Below are 27,982 nucleotides of genomic sequence, written 5' to 3'. Positions count from 1 at the left end.
TGAAATGTGGTGTTGGAGGAGAGTGTTACGGATACCATGGACTGCCAAAAACAAAATATCAGTGGGTTATAGATCAAATCAAGCCTGGACTGGCCCTAGAAGCTAAAATAACTCAGCTGAGGCTGTCGTACTTTGATCTCATCATGAGAAGACAAGAGTCACTGGGAAACACAATCGTGTTAGGAAAAGTTGAAGTCAGTAGGAAAAGAGGAAGACCCAAAAAGAGATGGATTGATTCTATGGAGTGGGGAATCGAACCCAGTTCTCCAGATTAAAGTCCACTGCTCTTAACAACTACGCTTTCTGCAGTAGGGGATAGCCATGCAGTAGGGGGGGATGTGCCAACCATCCTAGTGACATAGGACCCTTTCACACATGTGGAATGATACACTTTCAATCCACTTTAAGTGCACTTTGCAGCTGAATTTTACTGTGTGAACTGGCAAAAATCCACTTGCAAATGATTGTTAAAGTGCATTGAAAGTGGATTGAAAGTGCATTTTTTCAAACACACCTTGGTCATGACAAGCATTTTGAATATCAAGATCAACTGATGCTTGAGGTCTATTTGAGGGGTTGCATGTTTGGACTTCCTACGAATTCCCCTTGAGGCCAGATCCAATCCATGTGAGCAGGGACGATTCTGAATTTCTTTCCCCTGCTGTTTCAACTTGAAACATCCCTGTTTTGATTTCTTGTCTCCCTTCTGAGAATGGCACCCATGCCATGCAATGTCCTGCTATTCCTTGCCTGAAAGGCTAGGCTCCATTTTTTTCTTCCCACGTCAGCTCACTGGGTATGAAGGGTCATTATTTTATTTCATCCATTTCTATCTTGCCTCCAAGTACTCCAGATGGCTGACAATGCTCATAAACACAACAAACCCGTAGCCAAGGGGGACCCTGGAAGCTAATGCAAAATTGTGGATTCTCTCTACAGCACTGAGGGAACATCAATGTGAGCTTCAATCAACGGAAGCTTTATTTCTATTCCTCCTGGGGCTTGTGCAAGATGGATGACTCCTTCGAGCAAGGAGAGGATTGTGCAGAACCCCTCCAGTTTAAGCCTGGATAGAAAGATCACAGAGGAATTGGAACAATGAGGAAATAGCAAAACGAATCTGTGTTTCCTCTCTCCCAAACGGGCAAACAATCAAACAAAATGTATTAGAAGAAAATGCTTCCCAATGAAAATTTAGCAAATTTAGTGTCTTTATTAGTACGAATCTGTGTAATTAGGATTGAAGCAAAGGAAGACATTTGGGATTCATGAACTAAATTCAATTTCCATTAAGGGAAATTAGGTAGTAACAAATTTGATTATTTCCCCAAAGTTAGGCTTCGTTGAAGCTCATGAGTTCATATTTATTTACTAAGGAAATTAATAAGCCAACTCTTTAAGGATCGGCTCAAGGTAGTCCCACGAAATAAAAACTAATATAATAAAATCGTTTTTTAAAAACCCATATATTTGCAAAGTCCATATTCATGCTTGAGAGTAGACTTGATGACTATTACATTAGCACTTGGATATTCATCAACTCGACAGCCGAATCGTTGAAACTTGCTTTTCTATTAATCAGATAACATCTCCTTCACTTACTGTTTTTTTCCAAAGAGCAAGTACTTGTGGAATCACAGACTATGCAAGTACAAAACATCTGGAACAAGACACTGAAGCACTTTTGCGTTCTGCTCATTATGGGGTACTGAACTAAGATGAGTCCCATGATCCGGTCATTGTATAGATATTGGTATCCTCTAGACCCTTAGGGGCCATGAATTAATTAAGAAGGATCAGCCTATGTAGTAGCTGATATAATTCAAAGTATTAAAAATGAAGCGTCACATGGTTAATTTTGTATAAGGGGGGATATGATGTTATAAAATACAGTATTTTTGCTCATTGGGATGCAAATAAAGATCTTGTTCTAGATATGTTTTAGATAAGGAGCCACATATGAATATGATATTGTAACGTTGTGTGCGTGTTGTTGTTATTTGAAATAATAAAAATTGTATTTTAAAAAATGATCTACCTCTGCAGATTCGTGGAGGTCAATAGAACTTTAGAGTATATTCATTAGCTTTGATAGTTATATAACTGGCAGCTAGGGTTGCTAGCCTCCAGGTGGTGGCTGGAGATCTCCCGCTATTACAACTGATCTCTAGGTGATAGAAATCAGTTCCCCTGGAGAAAATGGCTGCTTTGACTCTATGGCATTGAAGTCCCTCCCCTCTTCAAACCACGCCCTCCTCAGACTCTACCCCCCAAAATCTCCAGGTATTTCCCAACCCTGAGCTGGCAACCCTACTGATAGAACAGCAGGTTCACTTCAGCCTTTGACAAAGTCAGTGCTGTTTTCCTTGGTGGAGACTGTGGAATCTATCAAAAGTCAGAAAGTCCTGAGTCCTAATCTGAAAGTGGAGCTTCCCCTTAGCTACTAGCCATGGTGACTGAAGGGAACCTCCACATTTAGAGGCAACAAACTTCTGAATATGAGTGCTAGGAAGCAACACCAGTAGAAGGCCTTGGACTCCATGCCTGGCTTCTGTACCCTGCTTGTTGGCCTTTCAGGGCAACTGCTGGGCACTATATGAAACAGGATGCTGGATAAGACAGACCATGAGGTAGGGTTGCCAGGCCCCTCCCCTGGCCACCAGTGGAGGACAGGGGATGTAGGGTTGCCAGATCCAGGTTGGGAAACTCCTGGAGATTTGGGAGGGGTGCCTGGGGAGGACAGGGACCTCAGTTGGGTACAATGTGAAGCACCGCAATACATCTTATCATCTTGGCCACCATATCCCTTTCTCATTCACTTGTGTATGTAAATCATGTTAAAGGTAGTCCAAGGTGAGAAAAGTTCTGCCTGAGACTCTAAGGAGCCATTGACAGTCTGAGGAAATGGTGGTCCGGAGATAGGGTTGCCAGCTCTGCATTGAGAAATACCTGGAGATTTGGGGGGGTGGAGTTTGGGGAAGGGAGGGATCTCAACAGGGTATAATGCCACAGAGTCTACCTTCTGAAGCTGCCATTTTCTCCAGGTGAACTGATCTCTGTTGCCTGGAGAGCACTTGTAATCCCCGGACATCTCCATCCACCACTAGGGTTGTGCTTATCGATATACCTGAACCAAAAATAAACCTGAAATTAGCTGTTTCGGCAATATTTGGGTTTTTGGTTGACTGAATACCAAAACCTGGGAATCTGCCCAAAGCCTAATAGGAGATTCCCCTAAAAGTCGAAAGATACTCGGCTTTTTCAGGTTTCGGCTATTCGCCTTTGCTCAGAGGCACAGCTCTGTGCTTTCTCCCATTTGTCTATCTTTGACTGGTTTGTTAGGATCCCTATCCAGAGAGCCAAAACTTTATAAGTGCACAGTCCCTGTAGCATCACTGAATGTCCTTGGATTAGGTGTGACCTTTCAGCTTCCCTTGATGGCTTTCAGACTTTCTACCACCTGGGAACTCTTTCAAGATTGAGTGGTCCACCCAGGAACCTTTGCCACTCTTTGCTGCAGAACCCCTGTATATTGCAGATTTGGGGTGGGTAGGTATAGGTTGTTATACAACACTGGAAAGGTTTAATGAGTCTTATTCTTGTCTTGAGTGAACACAGAGTGGGGCCTGGCATGCATCCAAAATAACATGGAGCCAGGGCCAGCATCCACACCCCGGGGATAGTCATCTTTGAAACTAAGTAAATGTCTTGCAGTATAAGCATTTGTTGATAACACAAACATTAAATGCTTGGCAAAAGTTTCCAAGACCAAATGGAGAGAAAAGGGTGCAGACACAAAAAGATATGATGTTTCATTAAACATGATAAACAATTAGTGCGGAAACTCCCATAGTCTGCCTAATAAACGTTGTAATGTGGTGTCAACCCATGGGTCAGTAATGAAGAAGAACAGTTGGTTTTTATATGCCAACTTTCTCTACCACTTAAGGAAGAATCAAACCGGCTTACAATCACCTTCCCTTCCCCTCCCCACAACAGACACCCTGTGAGGTAGGTGAGGCTGAGAGAACTGTGACTAGCCCAAGGTCACCCAGCTGGCTACATGTGGAGGAGTGGGGAAACAAATCCAGTTCGCCAGATTAGCCTCCGCCGCTCATGTGGAGGAGTGGGGAATCAAACCCGGTTCTCTAGATCAGAGTCCAGAGCTCTTAACACACTACACCATGGTGCTTGCACAGGGGATTACTTTTACCTAATCAGTAGTGGGAGCCAAGCTTGCTTCTTTCAATGATGTTTCCTCACCATTGCCTCTTTCAGTGATGTTTGCTCACCATTTCTGGTCGTGTAATGGAAGATCCCCTAATAAGTTTCTAGGGATTTTTAGAGATTCCCTATCTTACATTTTACCTTATACACCCCAACAAGGCTCACTCAATATGGGATGCTAAGAGAGAAGGCGGCATGGTGTAGATCTTGTCAGATCTCAGAAGTTAAGCAGGGTCACTACTTGGAAGGGAGACAACCAAGGAAGATTCTGTGGAGGAAGGCAATGGCAAACCACCTCAGCTTCCCACTTGTCTTGGAAGCCCCTTGCTGGGGTCAACGTAAATCGGCTACAACTTGGCAGCACTTTACACACACACAGAATCCAGGTTGAGCCTGGCTTGGATTGGGGCTGTGCAGGGATTTTAACTGTTCCTCAGTGTGGTTTCACTGAACAAAACCATTACCTTCCATGTTTATCAGATCTTCAAAGAGAAAAAAAAAGATGAACTCCCCAAGACTTAACCCCCCTCTTCTCTTGGTGTGGTCCCATTCCTAATTGGGACACGGCTTCTATTAGCATTTTTTAAAATGTTGAGAAGATCTAATCACGCCTCTTCCTGTATCTCATCTGCTTTGACCCTCAATATGATTTTTAATAGGTTTGGAACAGGTTTTTTATGGCTCACGTGGAGAGAATAAACACTTGCATACCATTCGCAAGGCAACCAATGCAGCGGAGGTTGTGCATTGGAAGAGGCAACCCATAACGCACATGCAGCTGGGATGTTCGCTCGGTGGCCTGGAATGAGAGCTACTCCGCGTAATGAGAAATACCCTGAGTGACCCCCATCTGGCATGCTACTTTGTTTTTGTTTCTTAGAAACAATTTTTTAGAGATTCCCTATCTTACACTTTACCTTATACACCCCAACAAGGCTCACTCAATGTGGGATACTAAGAGATCAGTGATCACAGCCTTCCATTGTTTCAAACATCTGAGTAGAATCCAGGTGGGGGACAGAAGGCGGCATGGTGTAGCATGGTTTCTGTCCTAGAAACAAAGCCTGTTATAAGAAAAGCACCCGAAAATAAGCAAAGTAGCACAGAGAGTGGGAAAAACTATGAAATAAAAGCTTTTTTTTAAAAAAAAAGTTGAGAGAAAATCTTTTGACAATCTTTGCTAAGTCTTTGCTAAGAGCCAGAGTGGTGTAGTGGTTAAGAGCAGTGGTTTGGAGCAGCGGAATCTGATCTGGAGAACCGGGTTTGATTATCCACTCCTCCACATGAGCGGCGGAGGCTAATCTGGTGAACTGGATTTGTTTCCCCACTCTTACACATGAAGCCAGCTGGGTGACCTTGGGCTAGTCACTCTCTCTCAGCCCCACCTACCTCACAGGGTGTTCGTTGTGGGGAGGGGAAGGGAAGGTGATTGTAAGCCGGTTTGGTTCTCCTTTTAACAGTGGTTCTCAACCTTTCTTGCTCCATTCCCCCCTTTCACCATTCTTCTATTCCTTGGCTCCATCATCAACCAAAAGGGAGACTGCAGCCAAGAAATCAGAAGGAGATTGAGACTGGGAAGGGCAGCCGTGAAAGGACTAGAAAAGATTCTTAAGTGTAAAGATGTGTCACTGGCAAACAAGATCAAGTTAATTCATGCCATCATATTCCCTATTACTATGTATGGGTGTGAAAGCTGGACAATGAAGAAACCTGATAGGAAGAAGTAGATTCCTTTGGAATGTGGTGTTGGAGGAGAGTGTATCAGATACCGTGGACTGCCAATATATATATATATATCAGTGGATTTCAGATCAAATCAAACCTGAACTGACCCTAGAAGCTAAAATGACTAAACCGAGGCTGTTGTACTTTGGTCACATTATGAGAAGACAAGAGTCTCTGGGAAAGACAATCATGCTAGGAAAAGTTAAAGACGGCTGGAAAAGAGGAAGACCCAACAAGAGGTGGATTGACTCAATAAAGGAAGAGGCTGGCGGCCCTTAATTTGCAAGACCTGAGCAAGGCTGTTAAAGATAGGACGTTTTGGAGGACATTGATCCATAGGGTCTCCATGAGTCGGAAGCAACGTGACAGCACTTAACATGCACACAGGGTAGCTCGTCTAAGAGACTTAGAACAGTAGTGTCATATAAGTTGCTAGCGTTTCCATTTGAACCTCTGCTTATTTACTACTGGCCAAGCGTGTGGGTTGCAATCTCAAATTCTTCTCTCATTATTGCATTGTTATTGCTCTCTTCTACAAGCTAACCCAGAAAGGAGCAGAGAAATGGAAAAAGAGGGATGCTCCCCACCCCACACAAGTTATATCTTACTTCGTAGCACTCAGTCTCTTGAGATACTGTGCCAAGCTAAAAATAATAAACCATAATCCATTTTTAAAAAGCAATACAGCTAACAGCACTAAACAAAATTAAAACAATACCTGCAGGTAAAATGTAAAACTATTTAATTTAGCAGAAGATTAAAAACAACAACCACCCAACCACGTGAAGACGCATATCATTTCATTCATCAACAGAAGACTCTGACGGTTGAAGTGTGGAAATGAAACCAGTTGTGAACACATTTAAAAAAATACCATTCCATTTATTTACTAGCTCCTTTGACCAAAGGTCTTGAGCTTAACCATAACAATAATACATAATATTTTTTTAAAAAAATACTAGTTCCCCAAAGTCTGGGAGATTTTTTTTTTTTAAAAAAACCTCCAGCAATTTCCCAGTTGGCAATCCTATCCTGTTACCAACAACAAAAATACAATACCTTTATTGGCATAGTAAAACAAGCCATACAGCCAGCATAAAAGAATAGGATAAAATCATTATTCATTAAAAAAGATAGTTTATCAATTGGAGTTAAAAGTTTGTGGTGTGTTTGAGCTCTCTTGAATCAAATGATCTTTGGAGATTCTCTCAGTGAGGGCTGTAGCCAAAAAGGAGGCTACTGAAGCAGTGAGATTCCTGTCCTGGTCTGCTAAGAGGAAGCGGATTAGATCACTTCTTGGTCTTGTACTTCGAGAATCTGGCAGGTGGCTAAACATTAAATGGCGAGATCTGCTGTGGAATGAGCAGTCCAATAGGATATGATCCACCGAGTCGGGGACTCCAGCGTCACAGGTGTCTAAGCGGTTTACAAATTCAGGCTCAATCTATCCTGTTACCATTTCATGACCAGGATTTTGTTTGTTTCGTCGCTTTGTGATCACACCTGATTTAGAGACACAACTACCTTCCCTGGGAAAGAAGGCAACGTTGGAACAGTTAATCTTACAGGGACACCACAGGTGCGGTGTGTCCTTTTACCTGTTAGTTAACTAATGGTGCAATATCCTAAGAAGAGGTTATGGTATACTGTTTCAGTGGATTTAGAAGAGCCTCACTTTATTTAGGGCTGGTGCGCTGTTCTTTCTTGTGTACAGCTTGGAAACTGTTGATACGCAGACTTTAAATATGATCCGTTTGTGTCTAGTGTTTTCACACTTCAGTGTCTCCTGAAGGTAAAACAGATGTGAGTTTCCCAAAAGGATGAATTCCCTTTCGACAGGGCTCTGGAGATGAAGTAAACCCTTTTACTCGGTTGATTTTAAACTTTACGTTGCCTTCTGTAACTCATTAATTTTTCTTTTCTTTTGTGAGATGGTGGTCTGTTGCCATAGAGAAGAAAGCCGACAAAGTAAGGCAGATATGTTTTTTTTCCAAGATGGGAAGGAAGGAAGGAAGTCGGATGCTTGTTTAACCTGACAGCTCTTGACATTTTCAAAACAGAAGGAAGATGAGGGAGTGGGGAAAGCAGGTGGGCCTTCTCACAGCTGTAATTGTCTCTTGAAAGAGAAGCCAGTATCATGCAAGATTCATGAGGTCGGACAGAAGAGAAGTGCCCGGGAAACACTTTTGACATGGAGGATATGTTTATCACATGAACACACTTGAACACATGAAGCTGCCTTATACTGAATCAGACCTTTGGTCCATCGAAGTCAGTATTGTCTACTCAGACCGGCAGCAGCTCTCCAGGGCAGAGGTCTTTCACATCACCTACTCGCCTAGTCCCTTTAACTGGAGATGCCGGGGATTGAACCTGGGACCTTCTGCATGCCAAGTAGATGCTTTACCACTGAGCCATGGCCTCTCCCCATCAATGGCTATTTGCCAGGAGGGCTGACTGTCTATGTTCAGAGGAGCATGCCACTGAATACCGGTTGCTGGGGGACACCTTTAGTTTAGGGTTGCCAACCACCAGGTACCAGCTGGAGATCTCCTGCTATTACAACTGATCTCCAGCTGATAGAGATCGGTTCACCTGGAGTAAATGGCCTCTTTGGCAATTGGACTCTATGGCATTGAAGTCCCTCCCCTCCCCAAACCCTGCCCTCCTCAGGCTCCACCCCCAAAATTTCCAGCTTTTTCCCAACCCGGAGCTGGCAACCCTAAGTTGCCAGGTCTCCCACTATAGTGGGAGACCCCCTAGCAACCTGGTTTATTGTCCAACAGCACCTGAAGTGCCAGCAGAGAAAATGTAGAGGGGAATGGGAGGGTAGTAGCTTGCAAAAAGAGTTCTCTTTTGTAGATTTAAGTTGGCAAGACATTATACGCCTTATAGAACAGACATTGTAAGAAGTACCTTTGAATCACTCTGTGTTCAAACCTATTTTTTGAAAATAGTTTTTACAAGACGGTATTGATGCTCACATGGCATTCTGCACAAATGCTCTATGCTTCTTTGCCCCACATCTGGTTACATAAAATTTATTCATTTATTTATCTCAAATATTTTTATGGTACCCCAACCAGACTCCTGCTCAAGGTGGCAATTGAATTTTTTAAAAAAATCAATATTTAAAAGACAAACAAGCCATGAAAATTAACACCAGTCCAGCAGCAGATCCTGAAAAAGCTGGATAGATAAAACACCCTTATTACAAGTCAGGGTAAACAGAAATTTGTCGGACATCTAAAAGAGAAGGAGGAGGAAGAGAACAGTTGGTTTTTATATGCCGACTTTTTCTGCCACTTACGGAAGAATCAAACTGGCTTACAATCATCTTCCCCTCCCCACAACAGACACTCTGTGAGGTAGGTGGAGTTGAGAGAGTTCAGAGTGAACTGTGACTAGCCCAAGGTCACCCAGCTGGCTTCATGTGGAGGAATGGGGAAACTAACCCGGTTCACCAGATTAGAGTCCGCCGCTCACGTGGAGGAGTAGGGAATCAAACCCAGTTCTCCAGATTAGAGTCCGCCACTTCAAACCACCACTCATAACCACTACACAACACTGGCTCTCTAATGTAATATAGAGTAACGTTGCTGCCAGATGCACCTTTAGGGGGAGAGAATTCTAAATGAGAAGGGCCACTGCTAATAAGGCCCTATCTCTACTTGCCACCTGCTTCACCTCTGAAGGTGGGGGCAGAGAGCAAGGCTCAAGATGCAGGGCTTGTCCACATGGTCCCCCCCCCCAATTTGTTCTGGCCCCATACTGCTTCTGCTTATTCCCTGATTTTCACATGCATTTTTGTGCCTTTAATTTTCTCTTCCGTTTTCTCTCTCCCTGATCCCCCCCTCGTCTTTTTTGCAATCAATTTTACCTTGATGTTATGGGTTTCTATTGGTTTTCTTCGCCCCGCCCACCTCCAGCCCACTTTTCAATGATTGGACTCTCGTCATCATTAAACCACACCCTCTACCCCGCAAGATGCTTTATTTCAATTAGGGCCATTTAAAAAAATTAGGGAGGGGGTGCTCTGACCCCACTAATAATGACACCGACGACAACAGAAACCCCCTTTGAAAACACCATAACTGTAAAAATGCACAGGGGGGCAGATGTATGGAAGAACCCCACCCAAACCGATTCCAGTTCTTGTGGATTAACTCCCAAGAAAATCAGGAGTAACTGGAGCGTACAGAGAAGGTTACAGACCTTAACTGGTGGGCTGGATATTATGGAAGGAGATGGTACATAAATTGCCCTGGCCCCAAGCCATTTGGGGCCTTAAAGGTAAGAACCAGAACTTTGAATTGTGCCCGGATACAAATGGGTACTAGGGAGGCCAGCCTCAAGGTGGGGCCTGGGGATCTCCCGGAAATACAGCTCATCTCCAGACTACTGAGATCAGCTCCCCTGGAGAAAATGGATGCTTTGGAGGGTGGGCTCTGTGGCATTGTACCCCACTGAGGTCCCTGTCCTCCCCGGGCTCAATCCCTAAATCTCCAGGAGTTTCCCAGCCTGGATCTGGCAACCCCATCCCTACATCCCCTGCCAGTGGGTAGAGGGGACATGCCAACCCCGTAGGTAGCCAGGGCTGACCTATCAGTGCAGATCTATTAAGCAGAAGAAGACAATGTCTGCAGAGACCAGGGCTGCCCCATCCTTTCCCAGCTCAAAATGACACTTCTCAGGTGTCCTTTTCACCTGCATGGATTTGGGTGGAGGGAAGATTTGGGAAACCCAGAAATTTCCCCTCCCGGGTTATAAAAAAAAAGACCCCCGAAGAAGGAGATGTTGAACTAAAAAAGAACCGGAGAGAAAAGGGTTCGACAGCAATTCGCCACGTGATTTTTGTCTCTGGTGACACAGCCTGCTGCAGGATGCTCTGGATAACCAAACCAACAAATAAAAGCAGAAGGAAAGCAGATGAAAGAATCACTGAACTCTGAGTAACATATACTTTAAGCTGTGACATGAAAACTTTCCAAGCTGATGAGGAAGCAAGGAGGGAGGGCAGGAGATAAAGAAGAAGAAGAAGTAGAGGAGGAGGAGGAGGAGGAGAGACAGACAGACAGACAGACAGACAGACTCACCCAGGAAAACTACATGCTACTGCCAAACCAGAAAGAAAGTTGATTTATTTGAAGTGTGGATTTGGAGGAGAGTTTTATGGATACCGTGGACCACCAAAAAGACAAATCAGTCAGTTGTAGATCAAATCAAGCCTGTACTCTCCCTAGAAGCTAAAATGACTAAAGTGAGTTTATTGTACTTTGGTCACATTATGAGAAGACAAGACTCACTGGAAAAGACAGTCATGCCAGGAAAAGTTGTAGGCATCAGGAAAAGAGGAAGACCCAACATGAGAGATATTGACTCCATCACGGAAGCCACGGCCTTCCGTTTGCAAGACCTGAGCAAGGTGGTTAACAACAGGATGTTCTGGAGGTCATTCATTCATAGGGTCGCCATAAGTCTGGAGTGACTCAATGACACTTCACACACACACACAGTGACACACAACCACACACACACACACACACACACAATCAAATCCAATTTAAGCAAGAGCACCCTAATTTGTAGGGTGCTGACTCTCCTCCATTCAAATCTGAGCATGACAGCTCTTTTAGGATAGCATTGATGAGCTCATGGGTCTTATTGCTATGACAGCATGACCCCTCTTCATAGGTTCCATAAGCTCCCTGTCTCATTGCTGATCAGCTTGGTATTTCAAGTTTCTAGCCCTTATGTCCCAAGCTCTTCTCATCTCTGTCCTGATGTTGGACATTTAAAGTGCACTTATCTGTGCAACTTGCAGCTGTTACTAATTTCATAAAGCAAATCCGGGTGTGTTTTGGTAAAGCAGTATTCCACCTGGAGGAACGTCTCATTGTCTCAGCATTCAAAATGACACTGATTTGACACAAAAGGATGCTATTTTGCCCCCAGGAAGGGTCAGGCTACTGACAGCTGACACAGATATGCCCCTGGGGGATATGGGAATAGATCTTCTTGATGTTCTTAAAGGGCAATAGCAGACACATAAGGCTCCCGTTCAGATTTGAGTGGCTGTGTTTGAATCTCCACTCTGCCATGGAAACTTAAGGACATGAGAAGATAAGAAAGGTCATGCTGGATCAGACCAAGACCCATCAAGTCCAGCAGTCTGTTCCCACAGTGGCCAACCAGGTGCCCACAAACGAAGCCCACAAACAAGACAGCTGCAGCAGCACCATCCTGCCTGTGTTCCACAGCACCTCCTATAATAGGCATGCTGCTCCTCTGATCCTGGAGAGAATAGGTATGCATCATGACTAGTATCCATTTTGACTAGTAGCCACGAATACCCTTCTCCTCTAAGAACATGTCCCCTAACTTGCTTGGTGACTTTACCCTTACTCACTCTCAGCCTCACCTACCACAGGAGGTCGTCCCGGTGACAAAATGGAAGAGAGGGAATGATTTAAGTCACCCTGGGTCCCCACTGGGGAGAGAGGAGGGGTATAAATGAAGTACATAAAATAAATTTAAAGTCCTGCCTCGAGACACTCTTTGACGTCTTTGGTCTTTTGCGCATGCCTGTTTCACTCGCGGTCACCCCTCTGACGACTTCAGGTCTTTGTGTTGATTATTATGCACACTGTTTCTGACCGTCAGAGGTCACCTCACTCTCCCCCTGCGTTTCCCCGTGTTTTGCTCACTGGGGATCAGTTGTAATAGCAGGAGACCTCCAGTTAGTACCTGGAGGTTGGCAACCCCAGGTGGAGGGGTGACAGTGAGTGAAACAGCCATGCATAAAAGACCTTTGACAGCCAGTGTGGTCTAGTGGTTAAAGTGTCAGACTAGGATCTGGGAAGGCCAGGTTCGAATCCCCACTCTGCCATGGAAGCTCACTGGGTGACCTCGAGCCAATCATCCTCAGCCTAACCAACCTCACAGGATTGTTGTGAGGATAAAATGGAGGAGAGGAGAACAATGTAAGCCACTTGGGGTCCCCACTAGGGAGAAAGGCAGGGTATAAATGAAGTAAAATACAGTAAAAAAAAAATCATTCTCAAACATCTCTTCGTTCACTTTCCTGGCTCCACCAGCCCCTCCTAGTAGTCTAGATAGGGTTGCCGGGTCCCTCTTCGCCACCGGCTGGAGGTTTTTGGGGTGGAGCCTAAGGAGGGTGGGGTTTGGGGAGGGGAGGGACTTCAATGCCATAAAGTCCAATTGCCCAAGCGGGCATTTTCTTCAGGTGAACTGATCTCTATCGGCTGAAGATCAGTTGTAATAGCAGGAGATCTCTAGCTATTACCTGGAGGTTTGGAAATCAGCACAGCCAAGGCACAAAGTTACAAAATTGATTATTAGTGATTAAGACAAATTACAAGAAGTGCAACACAACAACATATATTATCCTACTACTATTATACAATTTTGTAACTTTGTGCCTTGACTGTGCTGATTTCCAAACCTATAAGGCATAGGCACAGTGGCGCCTTTATTTCGCTTCATTACCTGGAGGTTGGCAACCCTAAGTCCAGAAGACCTCATCCCAGCCTCATCCCCTGATTTCTTCCACAGCTGCCCTTATCTTGGCTGTGTCATTTTTGGGACTGGGATTGCACTGCCGTTTCATAGCACAAAATACCTCTAGGTCAGGTTTGTTCAGACACCTCCTGCAATAAAGCAATTCCTGGAGCATCGCAAACTATAGCAAAGGCTTCTTACTGAACTTCTTGTAAAGGTTCCCGAGGGAATTTCATTGCAGGACAAACATTCAGTGTGTTTCCTCCTGGAGTAAATCTGCCACTAACGTTTACTCGGGCTGGTGGGAAAAGATCCCCTTTTGGCTATCTCTGTGGTGCTAAGGTGGGTAGAGGCTGAGCAAATAATTACTTCCACTCAGCACAGGGACACACAATATGGCATTTTTGTCATTTCTTGTTGTTCCATCCATATTGGTTGCGAGTGTTTTCATCCCGCTTGGTTTCTTGGCTTCATGTCTCATTTCACTGTAGGGTTGCCAACTAGGGTTACCAGGTCCCTCTTCACTACCTGCGGGAGGTTTTGGGGCAGAGCCTGAGAACGGAGGGGGTTTGGCAAGGAGCGGGACTTCAATAATGCATTGTCCAATTGCCAGGGTGGCCATTTTCTCCAGGGGAACTGATCTCTATTGGCTGGAGATCCAGTGTCATAGCTGGAGATCTCCTGCTATTACAACTGATCTCCAGCTGATAAAGATCAGTTCACCTGGAGAAAATGGCCACTTTGGCAATTGTACTCTATGGCATTGAAGTCCCTCCCCTCCCCTCCCCAAACCCCACCCTCCTCAGGCTCTGCCCCCAAAACCTCCCGCCGGTGTTGACGAGGGACTTGGCAATGCTATTTCATTGGATTATTTTATAGTAGGGTACTCACTCTGCAGCTCATGGCGAGCCACGTTCAGGGCCAGCCCATCCACCAGGTACATCTAGGTGATCACCTAGGTGCCAGAGGTGGAAGGGCAGCAACCAACCCTATTGCCCCTGCCCACCTCCTGATGGCTCCCCACAGCATGGAGTCTGTTGTGGCAAGTGGCAGTCCCGAAAGGTGCCCCTAGCCCCAGACCAAGTCTGCTCCTCCTCTTCCTTTCATTCTGGGGAGAATGGAAGAGAAAGGCCTTCTTCTTAGGGTTGCCACACTCCAGGTGGTGAGTAAGCAACCAAAAATAAACACCATTCTCTTACACTCCAGGTGGTGGCTGGAGATCTCCCGCTATTATGACTAATCTCCAGGCGACAGATACGAAGAAGAAGAGTAGGTTTTGGGGAGAGGAGGAGCTTCAATGCCATAGAGTCCAATTGCCAAAGTGGCCATTTTCTCCAGGGGAACTGATCTCTATCAGCTGGAGATCAGTTGTAAGAGAAGGAGATCTCCAGCTAGTACCTGGAGGTTGGCAACCCCTATGCCAGCTACATATTAGGATTTTTTTTTTTTTACAATGAGAGTAATTCAGCAGTGGAATCAGCTGCCTAGGGAGGTGGTGAGCTCCCCCTCACTTGGCAGTCTTCAAGCAGAGGCTGGATGAACACTTGTCAGGGATGCTTGAAGCTGATCCTGCATTGAGCCAGGGGATTGGACTCGATGGCCCTTATGGCCCCTTCCAACTCTATGACTATGATTCTATGATCATTTTAACTGGAGCTGCTGGGGATTGAACCTGGAACCTTCTGTGTGGAAAGTGGATGCGCTACCACTTAGCCACGACACCTCCTATATTGTTTCTCATAAAGTGGTAGCTCCCTAAGGCACTAACATAGATTGGAATCCCTGTTATGAGTTCTTGAAAAGGGTGGTAGAATCAGGGCCAGTGCCAGTCTTTTTTGTGCCCTGGGTATATAAAGTGCCGTCAAGTCGCAGCCGACTTATGGTGACCCCTTTTGGGGTTTTCATGGCAAGAGACTAACAGAGGTGGTTTACCAGTGACTTCCTCTGCACAGCAACCCTGGTATTCCTTGGTGGTCTCCCATCCAGGGCTGACCCTGCTTAGCTTCTGAGATCTGACAAGATCAGGCTAGCCTGGGCCATCCAGGTCAGGGCTTTTTGTGCCCTAGGCAAGGCTAACTACTTGTGCCCCCCATTGCTAACCAATTTTCAAAAACAGATGTCTTGTAGAAAAAATAAAAGCCAGATGCATTCCTACAAAACGTTGTATAAGACATTATAGTTAATTATATTCCATAGCACTGTTGTGGTACTTATCTTAAAATTTATATATATATATATATATATATATATATATATATATATATATATATATATATATATAATCAGTTGCATTTTTTCAAGAAACTAACCTGTTTAAAACTGTGCCCCTCAGGCCAGTTCTGTGCCCCTCTGAGGTCTGCGCCCTAGGTTACCGCTTAGTTCGCCTAATGGTAGCAACGACCCTGGGTAGAATTCAACCTTTTATTACTCTGTGATGGTGATTTGGGCCACACCGGCACTCTGTTGGTTAATGTTCACTGTCACTGCTTCACAGAAATCATTTGCAACTGGATTGTCTTGCCCACATGGGGAAAATAGGGCTGTCAATTCGGTTTGTCCCGAACCGAAAAACAGCCGAATTTCCCCTCATTCGGCGGTTTTTAGTTCGGATGGAACTGAACTCAAAAAAGGCGGGAAAATGGGGAGCCGAATTCAGCGAGTTCGGGGTGTTCGGGGAATAAATTTGGCAAATTCAGGGTTCGGCGCAGCAGCATAACCGTCAGTTAGTAAGCAGCATTCTCCCGCGGCCAATCAGTGGCCAAGCTGGCCAATCAGTCGCGACTGAGTGCATGAGCCCAGCTGCTGCGCGGCCCTGGGAGAGAAAGAGAGAGTATCTGTTTGTGAGTGTGAGAGAGATCCCCCTTGGGGGGGAGCGTGTGCACATTCGAGCCATTCCATGGCTGCAGGGGGCGCATTTTTGGGGGTAGAGCCCCCAAACTTTCAGCGGAGCTTCAGAGGACCCTTCTTGCAAGAACCCGCAAGTTTTGTAAAGATTGGATCGGGGGGGCGAAATATGGGGCTGGGAAGGGGTCCCCCCACCCTTAATGTGCATCGCCCAAAGCTCCCAGCCCCGACAAACAGCTGAGCTGCGGGGAGCAAGGGCGGAGCAGGTGCGAAAAAGATAGAACACAAGACATCCACAGTAAGACCCATTTTGGGGCTTTTCTCTATAATTTTTCTTTCTCTGTGTGTGGGGGAAGCAGAGTCTGTGTGTGTGTGGGGAGGGAGCAGTTTCTGTGGGTGGGTGGGGAAGCCAAAGGGGGCTTTCGCCCGTTCTGCCTGGGGGGGTGCCCCCTTGAGTCTCTCTCTCCCTGGTTTGAGGGGGGGGGCTTCAGTTGTGTGTCCTCAGGTTTTCCCTCATTCATAAGATCGGTTAGGTCTATTTTGATGCTTGCTCAAAACTGGTTTTCAAATTGTGACTTAAAGAATGCATCTGCCTGGTCCCGAGTCCGATGCAAAAGGGAAAATTCCACCCCTCCTGCTCCTTATGCTTAGCTAGCGTGTTTCTGTCCCTTTCCATGGTTTGCAAACTCCCAGGCATCACATGTTGCTTTGCATGGTTGCAAACGTGTTGCTTTGCATGGTTTGCATGGTTGCAAACATGTTGCTTTGCATGGTTTGCAAACTTCTTCGCACCTGCCCCGCCCTTGTTTCACCCAGCTCAGCTGTTTGTCGGGACTGGGAGCTTCGGGAGTGGGCGGCAAGCTCTGCTAATTGCAAACCCCCATTGTCAGAGATGCACATTAAGGAGGGGGGATCCCTTTCTGGGCCCATATCTCATCCCCCCCGACCCAATCTTCACAAAACCTGGGGGTTCTTGCAAGAAGGGTCCCCTCAAGCTACGCTGAAAATTTGGGACCTCTACCCCCAAAAATGCCCCTCCCCCAGAGCCGTGGAAATGGCTTTATTTGGCCGAATTTTCCCCCGAACTCCGGATCTCATGCTGAATTGCACGGACCCAAAGTGGGAGAGTTCGGACTTTGGCATTTCCCGAATAAAAACGGGCCGAATTTTGCCGAATCCGAATTTTACCAAAAAAGTTTTTAACAGCCCTAGGGGAAAATCCAGCTGTGATTTATTACTGTAGTGCAACAATAGCACAATAACCCAAAGGTGTGTGGATGCAGGAATGGTACGTATTTGCTTCTCATGTGGTTGACCACTTGGGAACAGCTCGGTTCCCTCGGCCTGAAGAGAGGGGTGTTACTTCCTCGTGTTCTCTTGGCATCTTCCCTGGGCCTTGGGTATATTGCCAGAATAGAGGAATGCCTTTGTTTTCCACAGATCTGCAAGCATTTAGCTATAAAGTGCTTACTTTTAGAGACACCGCCTGCCTATGCATTTCCCCCCCGCTAGCTAAAAGCGATTCGACTCATCTGACACTGATATCGATTCAAACTTTACGTGCACTTAAGTTCACACCTCAGTAAACTCGAATGACACAAGCAAACTTCTGCAAGATTTGTCCTTTCTGTCAAGCGTGATCTTCAAAGATGTTCTCGAATTCCCCCTCCTTCTGGGCCTGCATCCCAAACCGATTCAAGAGCAGGGCTTCCAGGGGATTCAATGCTCTTCAGTCCAAGAGGACTGTGGTTCAACCGCTTAGCGGATCGAGCCATCGATTTCCTATGCAACAGCTCTGCGTGGCCTGGAAGTGCACCGTGCAGATTGGCGAGAGTTGATGTGAGGACTGAGGGGAAAAAAACCCGCACAACTCTGTGAAGCTCGGGGGCACAGTGCGACCCACAAACGGCTTGAATCTTGTCAGATGTGCAGCCCTAGGAATGGAAGAGAAAGCTCACTGGATATCCACAAGGCTAAGCCTGCAAGCGCATGAATGCTTTCGGTCTTCCTTTTGCACCGAGCGAGGATGTAGGGCTATAGTTCTGTGTACACTTGTCTGGGAGTAAATTCTACCAAAGAATTAGTGGGGATTTAGGGCCAAACTGATTAAGGTGCCGGGTGATATGTGAATGGATCAGCTCAGCATTTAAGAAAACATAAAAGGCGACAATTTTTTAGTGCAATCCTAGGGTGAATTGCTCCAGTCTAAGCCCATTGAAGTCAACAAGCTTAGACTGGCGTCACTTCTCATAGGACTGCACTGTTTGCCTTTGAAAAACTTGAAATAGATTCATGCAGCAGTCTCCCTATGTTTTGTCCCATTTAGCCTTTGTTTCGAGTAAAGGTGCACAGAATGGAGAATGTAAGACTCTGATCCTGCACTTGCTTACCTGTGAGTGAGTGCCATTGAGCTCAGCGGGACTGTTCTTGAAAGTCCATCTACATCAGATTGGGGTGCGCTGAGATGTGTACCTGTGTTGGACTGCAGTAGAACAGCAGGATTCGAATCCAGTAGCATAAAATTATGGAATAATAGAGTTGGAAGGGGCCATAGAGGCCATCTAGTCCAACCCCCTGCTTAGTGCAGGATCAGCCTAGAGCATCCCTGACAATGCTTGTGCTCGTCCAACCCTCTGCTCTGATCCTGCACTTGCTTACCTGTGAGTAAGTGCCATTGAGCTCAACGGGACTGTACTTGAAAGTCCACCTACATCAGATTGGGGTGCATTGAGATTGAACTCCAAGTAATAAAGTTTGTGGATGAAAACTGGACCCAGACATCCATTGGCCGCTCAATCCAAAGCCTGCAGTTTTTCTTAAGTAAGCTGTGCTTTCACTGTACTTCAAGGCGTGCATTTGGGTGCTTGTGTGTCACTTATAATTATATGTGTGTGTGTGTTAAGTGCCATCAAGTCGCTTCCGACTCATGGTGACCCTTTGAATCAGTGTCCTCCAAAATGTCCTGTCTTTGCAAATTGAGGGCTGTGGCTTCCTTTATGGAGTCCATCCATCTCTTGTTGGGTCTTCCTCTTTTCCTGCTTCCCTCAACATTTCCTAGCATGACTGTCTTTTCCAGTGACTCTTGTCTTCTCATAATGTGACCAAAATACGACAGCCTCAGTTTAGTCATTTTAGCTTCTAGGGTCAGTTCAGGCTTGATTTGATCAATAACCCACTGATTTGTTTTTTTGGCAGTCCACGGAATCCGTAACACTCTCCTCCAACATCACATTTCAAAGGAATCTATTTTCTTCCTATCAGCTTTCTTCACTGTCCAGCTTTCACACCCATACATAGTAATAGGGAATACGATTATATACCTTACTGAAAAGCAGCCCTGCAAGAATTTGTCAGTGTAGAATTTCACAGTGTAACTCAAAATAACCCCTCCACGTGTGTGTTTATCCTTCTGATATAACATGCCCATGAAAGTTTCAGATGTGTACCTGTGTTGGTCTGCAGTAGAACATCAGGATTCGAATCCAGTAGCATAGAATCATAGAATCATAGAGTTGGAAGGGACCACACAGGCCATCTAGTCCAACCCCCTGCTTAATGCAGGATCAGCCTAGAGCGTCCCTGACAAGTGCTTGTCCAGCCTCTGCTTAAAGACTGCCAGTGGGGGGGGGGGCTCACCACACCCCTAGGTAGCTGAATCCACTGAACAACTCTTATGAAAACACGTTTTTCCTAATATACAGCCGGTACCTTTCCTCCCGCAATTTACACCCATTATTGCAAATCCTCTCCTTTGCTGCCAACAGGAATAGCTCCCTGCCCTTCTCTAAGTGACAGTCCTTCAAATAGTTAAAGACAGCAAGTATTTGAAGGGCTTGAAGAACAACAAGATGCCCAGGGTACACACTTTTGAGAATCCAATCTCCTTTTATCAGATACAAGTGGGAAGTAGCTATTCCTACTTGTATCTGATGAAGAAAGCTTGGACTCTCAAAAGCTTATACCCTGGACATCTTGTCAGTCTAGAAAGTGGTATTGGACTCTGATCATGTCCATGAAAAATAGCAGAAGACAAATAATGTCTTTTTACCCTTCCAAGACAAAGCTACAGCGTTCTATTAATGCTTGTGTGTATACAGAGCACTCAAGTCACCGCCGACTTAGGGAGACCCTATAGGGTTGAACACATGAACACATGAAGCTGCCTTATACTGAATCAGACCCTTGGTCCATCAAGGTCAGTACTGTCTTCTCATATCAGCAGCAGCTCTCCGGGATCGCAGGCACAGGTCTTCCATATCCCCTACGTGCCTAGTCCCTTTAACTGGAGATGCTGGGGATTGAACCTGGGACCTTCTGCACGCCAAGCACATGAATGCATGAAGCTGCCTTATACTGAATCAGACTCTTGGTCCATCAAAGTCAGTACTGTCTACTCAGATTGGCAGCGGCTCCCCAGGATCTCAGGCAGAGGTCTTTCACATCACCAACTTGCCTAGTCCCTTTAATTGGAGATGCCGGGGATTGAACCTGGGACCTTCTGCACACCAAGCAGATGCTCGACCACTGAGCCACGGCCCCTCCCTCAAGGCAAGTGATTAAGCAGAGGTGGTTTGCCATTGCCTTCCTCTACAAAGTCTTCCTTGGTGGTCTCTCATCCAAGTAGCGACCCTGCTTAGCTTCCAAGATCCTACAAGCTCTGGCTATGCTATACCATTCCACATCCTATAAATGTGTTTCTATGCAACAATAACGAATACTTCAAATGTGTTTTCACACCTATCAACAACACCCAGGACTTTTAACCAGAGCTTACAGGTACATACTGCTTTGACACAAGCATGTACGAAGTACTCAGTCTGACTTTGACCACCAAAGGCAACTTCTTGAGAATCTTCTGTTTAGAAAGCAAGTCTCTAGCCTTTTGACAGGGAAGATGTCCTTAACTGTGTGTGGGCAAAACCTGGTGAAATGTCAGAAACCCAGTAAGTTTCTGAATAAGATCTCCAACAGTCAGAAGGTGGGATTCCAGAACCCTGCATGATTTATGCCCCCCTCGCTCAGCAAAAAACAGAGCGCATTGTGCAATTAAGCCCAAATTAGGGAATAAATTAACCAAAAGAAGAAAAAACATGCACCTGTGCATAATTTGTATAATTGATACAGATGACAGAATCCAGCTTTTCCTGGCAAAGCATCTACATCTCTTTTAATGCGGACAAACCGCACCCTTGCTTATGACCCCAGGTTACATTCGCACATTACGAAGCAACAATTCTAGCTTTGAACAGGACATACACTTGGAAAAGGAGCAACAGACCAGCCCGGCACTCTCGCAGATACACCGGTACGCTCCACACGACCGCCACTTACACCTTTCGCCTTGCTCTAGTCATCCGCTTAAAAACTCCGAGGGGTGACCCTAAAACTAGGAACGTGCGACGGCTGCATTTCTCCCCATGCAAACTGTTCCTTTGCAAAAGTTCAACCAAGCTGGCTTTGGTCATTTGGGAGAAGCAGCACGCAAGGGCTCCGAAGAGCCGAGAGACACGAGGAACTCAGCGTGCTCTCGAGATCGGCTGTCATCTGCTGTGACAGCGGAAAGCTTATGGCCACAGAAGGGGGAGGAAAAAAGCGTCTGCTCGCCATGCTTTGTTTTGAGTCGCTAACTAATCCCCAATCTCTGGGTATTAAATACTGCTCGAGCCCTCCGGGCACCGTTTCGACAAGCTGCCGCAGAAACAGACAAGGAATCGGGCACAGGGACTCACCTGGATGACGGTCTTCAGCGTGGGGGTGTCCACCACGCTGGTGCAGATCAGGGAGTCGGGGTCCTGGGGCGACTTGTAGACCTCCCCCATGGTGAAGATCATGGGGATGGCCAGCAGGAAAGAAGCCACCCAGATGCCGCTGATGAATTTCTTGGTCCTGCTGCGGGACATGATGCTCTTGGCTTTGAAGGGGTGGCAGATGGCCATGTACCTCTCCACGCTGAGGCTGGCGATGTTGAGGGCCGTGGCGTACGTGCAGGCATCCCGCAAGAAGTAGTAGCCCTTGCAGATGTCGTTGCCAAAAGCCCAGGGGTGGTGGACCCAGATGAAGTTGTACAGTTCAATGGGCATGCAGAGGAGAAAGATCAGCAGGTCGGAGAAGGCCAGGCTGGCCAGGTGATAATGGACGGTGCTCTGCAGGTTCTGCAGGGACTTCTTCCGCACCAGGGTGTAGGCGGTGATGGAGTTGCCCACTGTCCCCACCACAAAAAGCACCAGGTAGACGATGGTGACCATCACTTTGGAGTAGACGTCCGTGTTCACGTCCAGGTCCTCCTCGTCCGGCACCCTGGCCCCGAGGTCTGAGCCATTGGAGGTGTTCCCGGTGGCGGGAAGCGTGTAGTCGGTGGGCTGGAAGTAGAACTGGGACATCAGGGATTCCAGCGGGAACAGGGAAGAAGTTGTGTTCGGGTGCATGGTGTCTTCCCCCAAGCCAGACAGAAAGCTTCCTCCAGCGCTGCCGAGGACGCTTCCTTAAGGATGCTCCAGCTTCGGTGGGTACCAGGCTTGGGAGAAGACTGCCTGAAAGCAGTCGGCTGAGTGGAGGGTGTGACCGGCACCCTGCTGCTGCTGCCAGGCAGGGCGAGTGAAAAGTGGAAACTTGTCCTCCTTTGCAAACAAGGGGGAGGAGGAGCCTGCAGTCGAGCTTCTCTCTCTCTCTCTCTCTGACTCTCTCTGTGTGTGTGTAAGAGACAGAAAGAGAAGAATAATTTCAAGCTGCCTGGCTTCAGCGCATCTTCAGCAAAAACACACAGCGCTTTTGGGTGGCGAGTGCAGCTCTAAGCAGCGAGCGAGCGGCTCCTGCATCCTTTTTTTGCCTGCCTTCCCTCCCCAGCCCCCCGTGCTCTTTGTGTGTGTTTCATTCTTTCGGCTTCTGCACTCTCCAGATGTGAAGAGCGCTAATGTGGTTTAGCAGGACAGTAATCTCTCTCTCCGTCTCTCCCTCCCTCTCTCTCATTCCCCAGGATGAGAGAGAGTGATGGAGAATTGGCAGTTCTGCACCCAACACTGTGTACATCACATGCCTACTGGCGAAATAAGGATAATGTTCTTAAAATCTTACTTAGGTTTTTATGCATCCTTTTGTTCCCTAGGTTCAGAAACACACACATCCCCACTTTAACATTTCTCTGTCCATCTCAGGCAGAGGTGCTTGGAAAGGGTTTGCATCGCTAGAGTCTCGGCAGGATTGAACGTTTTTAGGGTGGATCGCTCAAAAAAAAATCTGTACTCCAATATATCAGCTGTATGTGACTAAGGTTAGGAAAGACTCATAGAATCATAGAGTTGGAAGGGACCACCAGGGTCATCTAGTCCAACCCCCTGCACAATGCAGGAAATTCACAACTACCTTCCCCACACATACCCAGTGACCCCTACTCCATGCCCAGAAGATGGCCAAGATGCTCTCCCTCTCATGATCTGCCTAGGGTCATAGAATCAGCATTGCTGACAGATGGCCATCTAACCTCTTCTTAAAAACTTCCAGGGAAGGAAAGCTCACCCCCTCCCGAGGAAGCCTGTTCCACAGAGGAATCACTCTGTTAGAAAATTCTTCCTAATGTCTAGACGGAAACTCTTTTGATTTAATTTCAACCCATTGGTTCTGGTCCGACCTTCTTGGGCAACAGTTAGGGTTTCCCTGCTTTACTTGGAAAGGTCATGCAGCAGAAATAGGGTTGCCAACCTCCAGGTGGGGCCTGGAGATCTCCTGGAATTGCAACTGATCCCCAGAGTAAAGAATTCAGTTCCCCTGGAGAAAATGGCTCCTTCGGAGGGTGGGCTGTAGGGTTTTATACCCTGCTGAGGGTATAACACAACCCTCCTTAGGCTTCACCCCCAAGTCTCCAGGAATTTGTCAAACTGGAGTTGCAGAAACAGGTTGGTGAATGGTATAGTATTGTACCCCAGTAAACATTTTTCTAGATGATATCTCCCTGGATCAGGGTTTTTCATGTTTGCTGTCAGGTGGATTTGGGGGATAAGAAAGGATCAGATCCCTAAGAGAGATTGTGCAGTGGGGTTAGGAGCTGGGAAAGGTTCCTGGTGCTCAACTTGCACGTGTGTGTAAAATGCTGTCAAGTCGCAGCCAACTTATGGCGACCCCTTTTTGGGGTTTTCATGGCAAGAGACTAACAGAGGTGGTTTGCCAGTGCCTTCCTCTGCACAGCAACCCTGGACTTCCTTGGTGGTCTCCCATCAAAATACTAACCAGGGCTGACCCTGCTTAGCTTCTGAGATCTGACGAGATCAAGCTAGCCTGGGCCATCCAGGTCAGGGTGGTGCTCAACTTATCTCTCTGTGAATTCACCCGAGGACTTGCTTAGGCAAACCAGTCTTTCCCAGCCTCAGCCCTGCAGCTGCAATAGAGAAGAAGAAAATTAGCCTCCCATATTGAGTTGTTCTAAGGTCACTTTGTCTGACTCGGAAGAAAATGTTTCCACGCTCCAGACCTGGAGAAGTAGCAAAATGTTGAGGGGAGGTTGCGGGAACATTCAAATACATTTTATTTGATTTCCCATGTCTCAGTTGTTCCTTGGAGTTATGCATGAGTTTTCCCTACATTAGAGATGACCTCGCTGCCTGCCCTCACAAATCCTGCACCTTCCCATTCCTCTGTTAACCCGATTCTTCCCTCTCCCTGAGCTCAGCCCTGGTGAAATCCCCATGTATAAGTTAAAGCACAGGACATGCAAGCTTGGTTTCTCTCACAGCCAGTTACAAAGCAGCATGTCCAGAGGTGGAAATTCAAATACTTCCTGCTTCCTCGGAGCTCTTTCTGAGCAGAGGAAAGGCCTTTAAAAAACCGAGGGTTGGATTTCTCCCCCCCTTCTTTTCAGACTGCTACGTTTTTTGTTTTATGTTCTTAAAATGCTTTTTTATGCAACAATTGGGTTTGGGGGAGGAGAGAACTTTTCTCTCACTACAGCCAGTTTTGAAGCAGCATTTCAAGGGGCGGGGATTCAAATACTTCCTAATCTGAGCTTGGAGACTCCCAACAGGAAAGTGTGAGTCCAGCGAGCAACGACCTCAGGTAAAACTTCCATGCATAAATGACCAAGGATATTCATAGAATCATGGAGTTGGAAGGTACCACCAGGGTCATCTAGTCCAACCCCCACTACATGTTCATTTCCCCCCCCCCCTAATCCTCTTGTGGAATTTTGTGGGTCAGCAGAACTTTATCTTCTCCTCATCCAATTCTTCTGATATTGTGCTTGAGGAGAGGCTTCCCAATTCGACTTGTTTTCGGCAAAATCCACTGAAACCCCAGAGCAGCTCATGCTTCTCAGAGAAAATGTACTACTGTTACAACTTATGATATGCGTAGGTTACACACGAGGCCGGAGACAGTGTTTCAACAGCAACCACTTTATTCAGTTAACAGGGAAGAGAGAACTAACTTAACTGCAAAACACCCCAACCTATATACAGTTCCCAACCACCCGGAGCCACCACCCCCAAGTCCGTGACTGGACAGCCAAAGTCCACCGTCCAATACGAGAAACAGACGACGGAGCCTGGAGCAGAGCCTCAAGCTCAACACAGTTCAGCACAGCTGAGTTCAACAGTTCAGTAGCTCAATAGTTCAGCATATAGTCCTTGCACCACTAAATACATTACACTACTGTTAGTTACTAAAACTCTTCAAGCTTTCCTAGATACTTTGCCCGAAACCCTAAAATTCACATTAGCAAACTTTCAGTGGTTGCACTAGGGAATGAAATAAATGAGCAAATAAATGGGCTGTAGTTTCCCCCCCCCTTTTTTTTTTTACCCCAGTGGAGCTGAATGCGTTCAGCAATATTGTAGGGTTGCCAGATTTGGCTTGGGCGATTTCTGAAAATTTGTGGACAGTGCCTAGGGAGGGCAGAGTTAGAATAATAGAACCACAGAGTTGCAAGGGACTACCAGGGTCATCTAGTCCAACCCCCTGCACAATGCAGGAAATTCACAACTACCTTCCCCACACACACCCAGTGACCCCTACTCCATGCCCAGAAGATGGCCAAGATGCCTTCCCTCTCATGATCTGCCTAAGGTCATAGAATCAGTGTTGCTGACAGATGGCCATCTAGCTTCTGCTTAAAAACTTCCAGGGAAGGAGAGCTCACCACCTCCCTAAGGAACTGTTCCACTCAGGAACCACTCTGTCAGGAAGGGCACTCAGTGTCAGGAAGGGTGCTCAGTGGGGATGTGATATCATAGAGTCCAACCTCCAAAGCTACCATTTCATTCAGGAGAACTGATATCTGTAGTCTGGAAATCCTTTGTCATTCCAGGAAAACTCTGGGCTCCACCTGGAGGCTGGTAATCCTAGCCATGGACATGCTGAGACCTTCAGCATTATCACAATAATCTGGAAGATTCTCCTTGACCAATAGGACTGCCCAACTCCAGGTGGGATCTGGAGATCAGTTCTTCTGGAGAAAATGACTGGTCTGGAGAATGAACTTTATGGAATTATACCCTTCTGAAGTCCCTCCCCTCCCTCCTCAGGCTCCACCCCCAAATCGCCAGATATTTCCCATCCCAGAGTTGGGAACCCTGTCTGATCAAATTCCCTGGATTAATGTCATGGGAAATAAGTAGGGTTGTCAACCTCCAGGTGGTGGCTGGAGATCTCCCGCTATTACAGACAGAGATCCGTCCCCCTGGAGAAAATGGATGCTTTGGCAACTGCACTCTATGGCAGTGAAGTCCCTCCCCTCTCCAAACCCCGCCTTCCTCAGGCTCCACCCCCAAAACTCCAGGTATTCCCCAACCCAGAGCTGGCAACCCTAGAAATACGGATACTGATTCAGTAGTAAAATCAAGAAGGCCAGGGCCATGAGACAGTTACGATGGTAGCAGGAAATCTGCAGATGTTCCTGTGTCGACATAAACAAAGCATCTGTTGTGTTCAAACACTTCAGCAGAATAAGTGCAAATAACCATCATGGCTGGCTGGGCCTATCCATGAGTGCCTGGCAGAAAACTTTTTTGCATTGAGACCAAGCCAGAGATTAAGGCCCATCTGGTTTCCACTGTTTGGAAAGGGAAGGGGCTGTGGCTCAGTGTTAGTGCCTCTGCTCGGCATGTGGAAGGTCCCAGGTTCAATCCCCGGCATCTCCAGTTAAAGGGACCAGGCAAAGAGGTGATGTGAAAGACCTCTGCCTGAAACCCCCGGAGAGCCGCTGCCAGTCTGCGTAGACAATACTGACTTTGATGGACCAAGGGTCTGATTCAGTATAAGGCAGCTTCATGGGTTCATGTGAAAGGCTGCCTCTGGTCTAAATTGCCTCGTAGTGTTTGTCTACCTTTCCTGGCACTGCTGGCAAAGGAGGACCCAGCCCCGTCCGCTGAGTCTTTTCACGCTCTGCTTACCCTCTCGCCCCTCTTCTGGCAGGATTGTTGACTTTCTCCCCAGGCAGCGCTCAGCATCCCCGATTCAGCTCCTGACTTGCAGAGAATTTGGAAGAAAGAAGGTGCTCAGAGCAGAGGTTCTTTCTCGCTGGATAATTTCATGCAGCAGACGTGGCCGTCGGCTAGAAGGAGGGTCATTGCAGCTTTGGCTGGTGTTTCTATTCTCAGTGACAGGGAGGGAAATTCCTGGTGGAATGTTTTCCTTTATCAGCTCAGAGAAGGAGATCATCCCTTCCGCTGCTTATTTCCCC

At 46.6% G+C, this 27,982-nt stretch overlaps 1 protein-coding gene across 1 annotated transcript in view; it reads right to left on the bottom strand.

The window, feature by feature from the left end:
* The window catches only part of NTSR1 (neurotensin receptor 1), a 137,014-nt gene extending 114,272 nt beyond the window's left edge, over nucleotides 1-22,742 (bottom strand). The window contains exon 1 of the mRNA XM_056845377.1: nucleotides 22,047-22,742. Within this exon, the coding sequence (XP_056701355.1) occupies nucleotides 22,047-22,742 (696 nt within the window). The remainder of the gene's footprint in view (nucleotides 1-22,046) is intronic.
* Nucleotides 22,743-27,982: the final 5,240 nt, after the last annotated feature.

The sequence above is a fragment of the Euleptes europaea genome, chromosome 2, assembly GCF_029931775.1.
Source record: "Euleptes europaea isolate rEulEur1 chromosome 2, rEulEur1.hap1, whole genome shotgun sequence".
Lineage (NCBI taxonomy): Eukaryota > Metazoa > Chordata > Lepidosauria > Squamata > Sphaerodactylidae > Euleptes > Euleptes europaea.
Note: the sequence above shows the minus strand (reverse complement) of the source record. Positions and strands in the feature narration are given on the sequence as shown.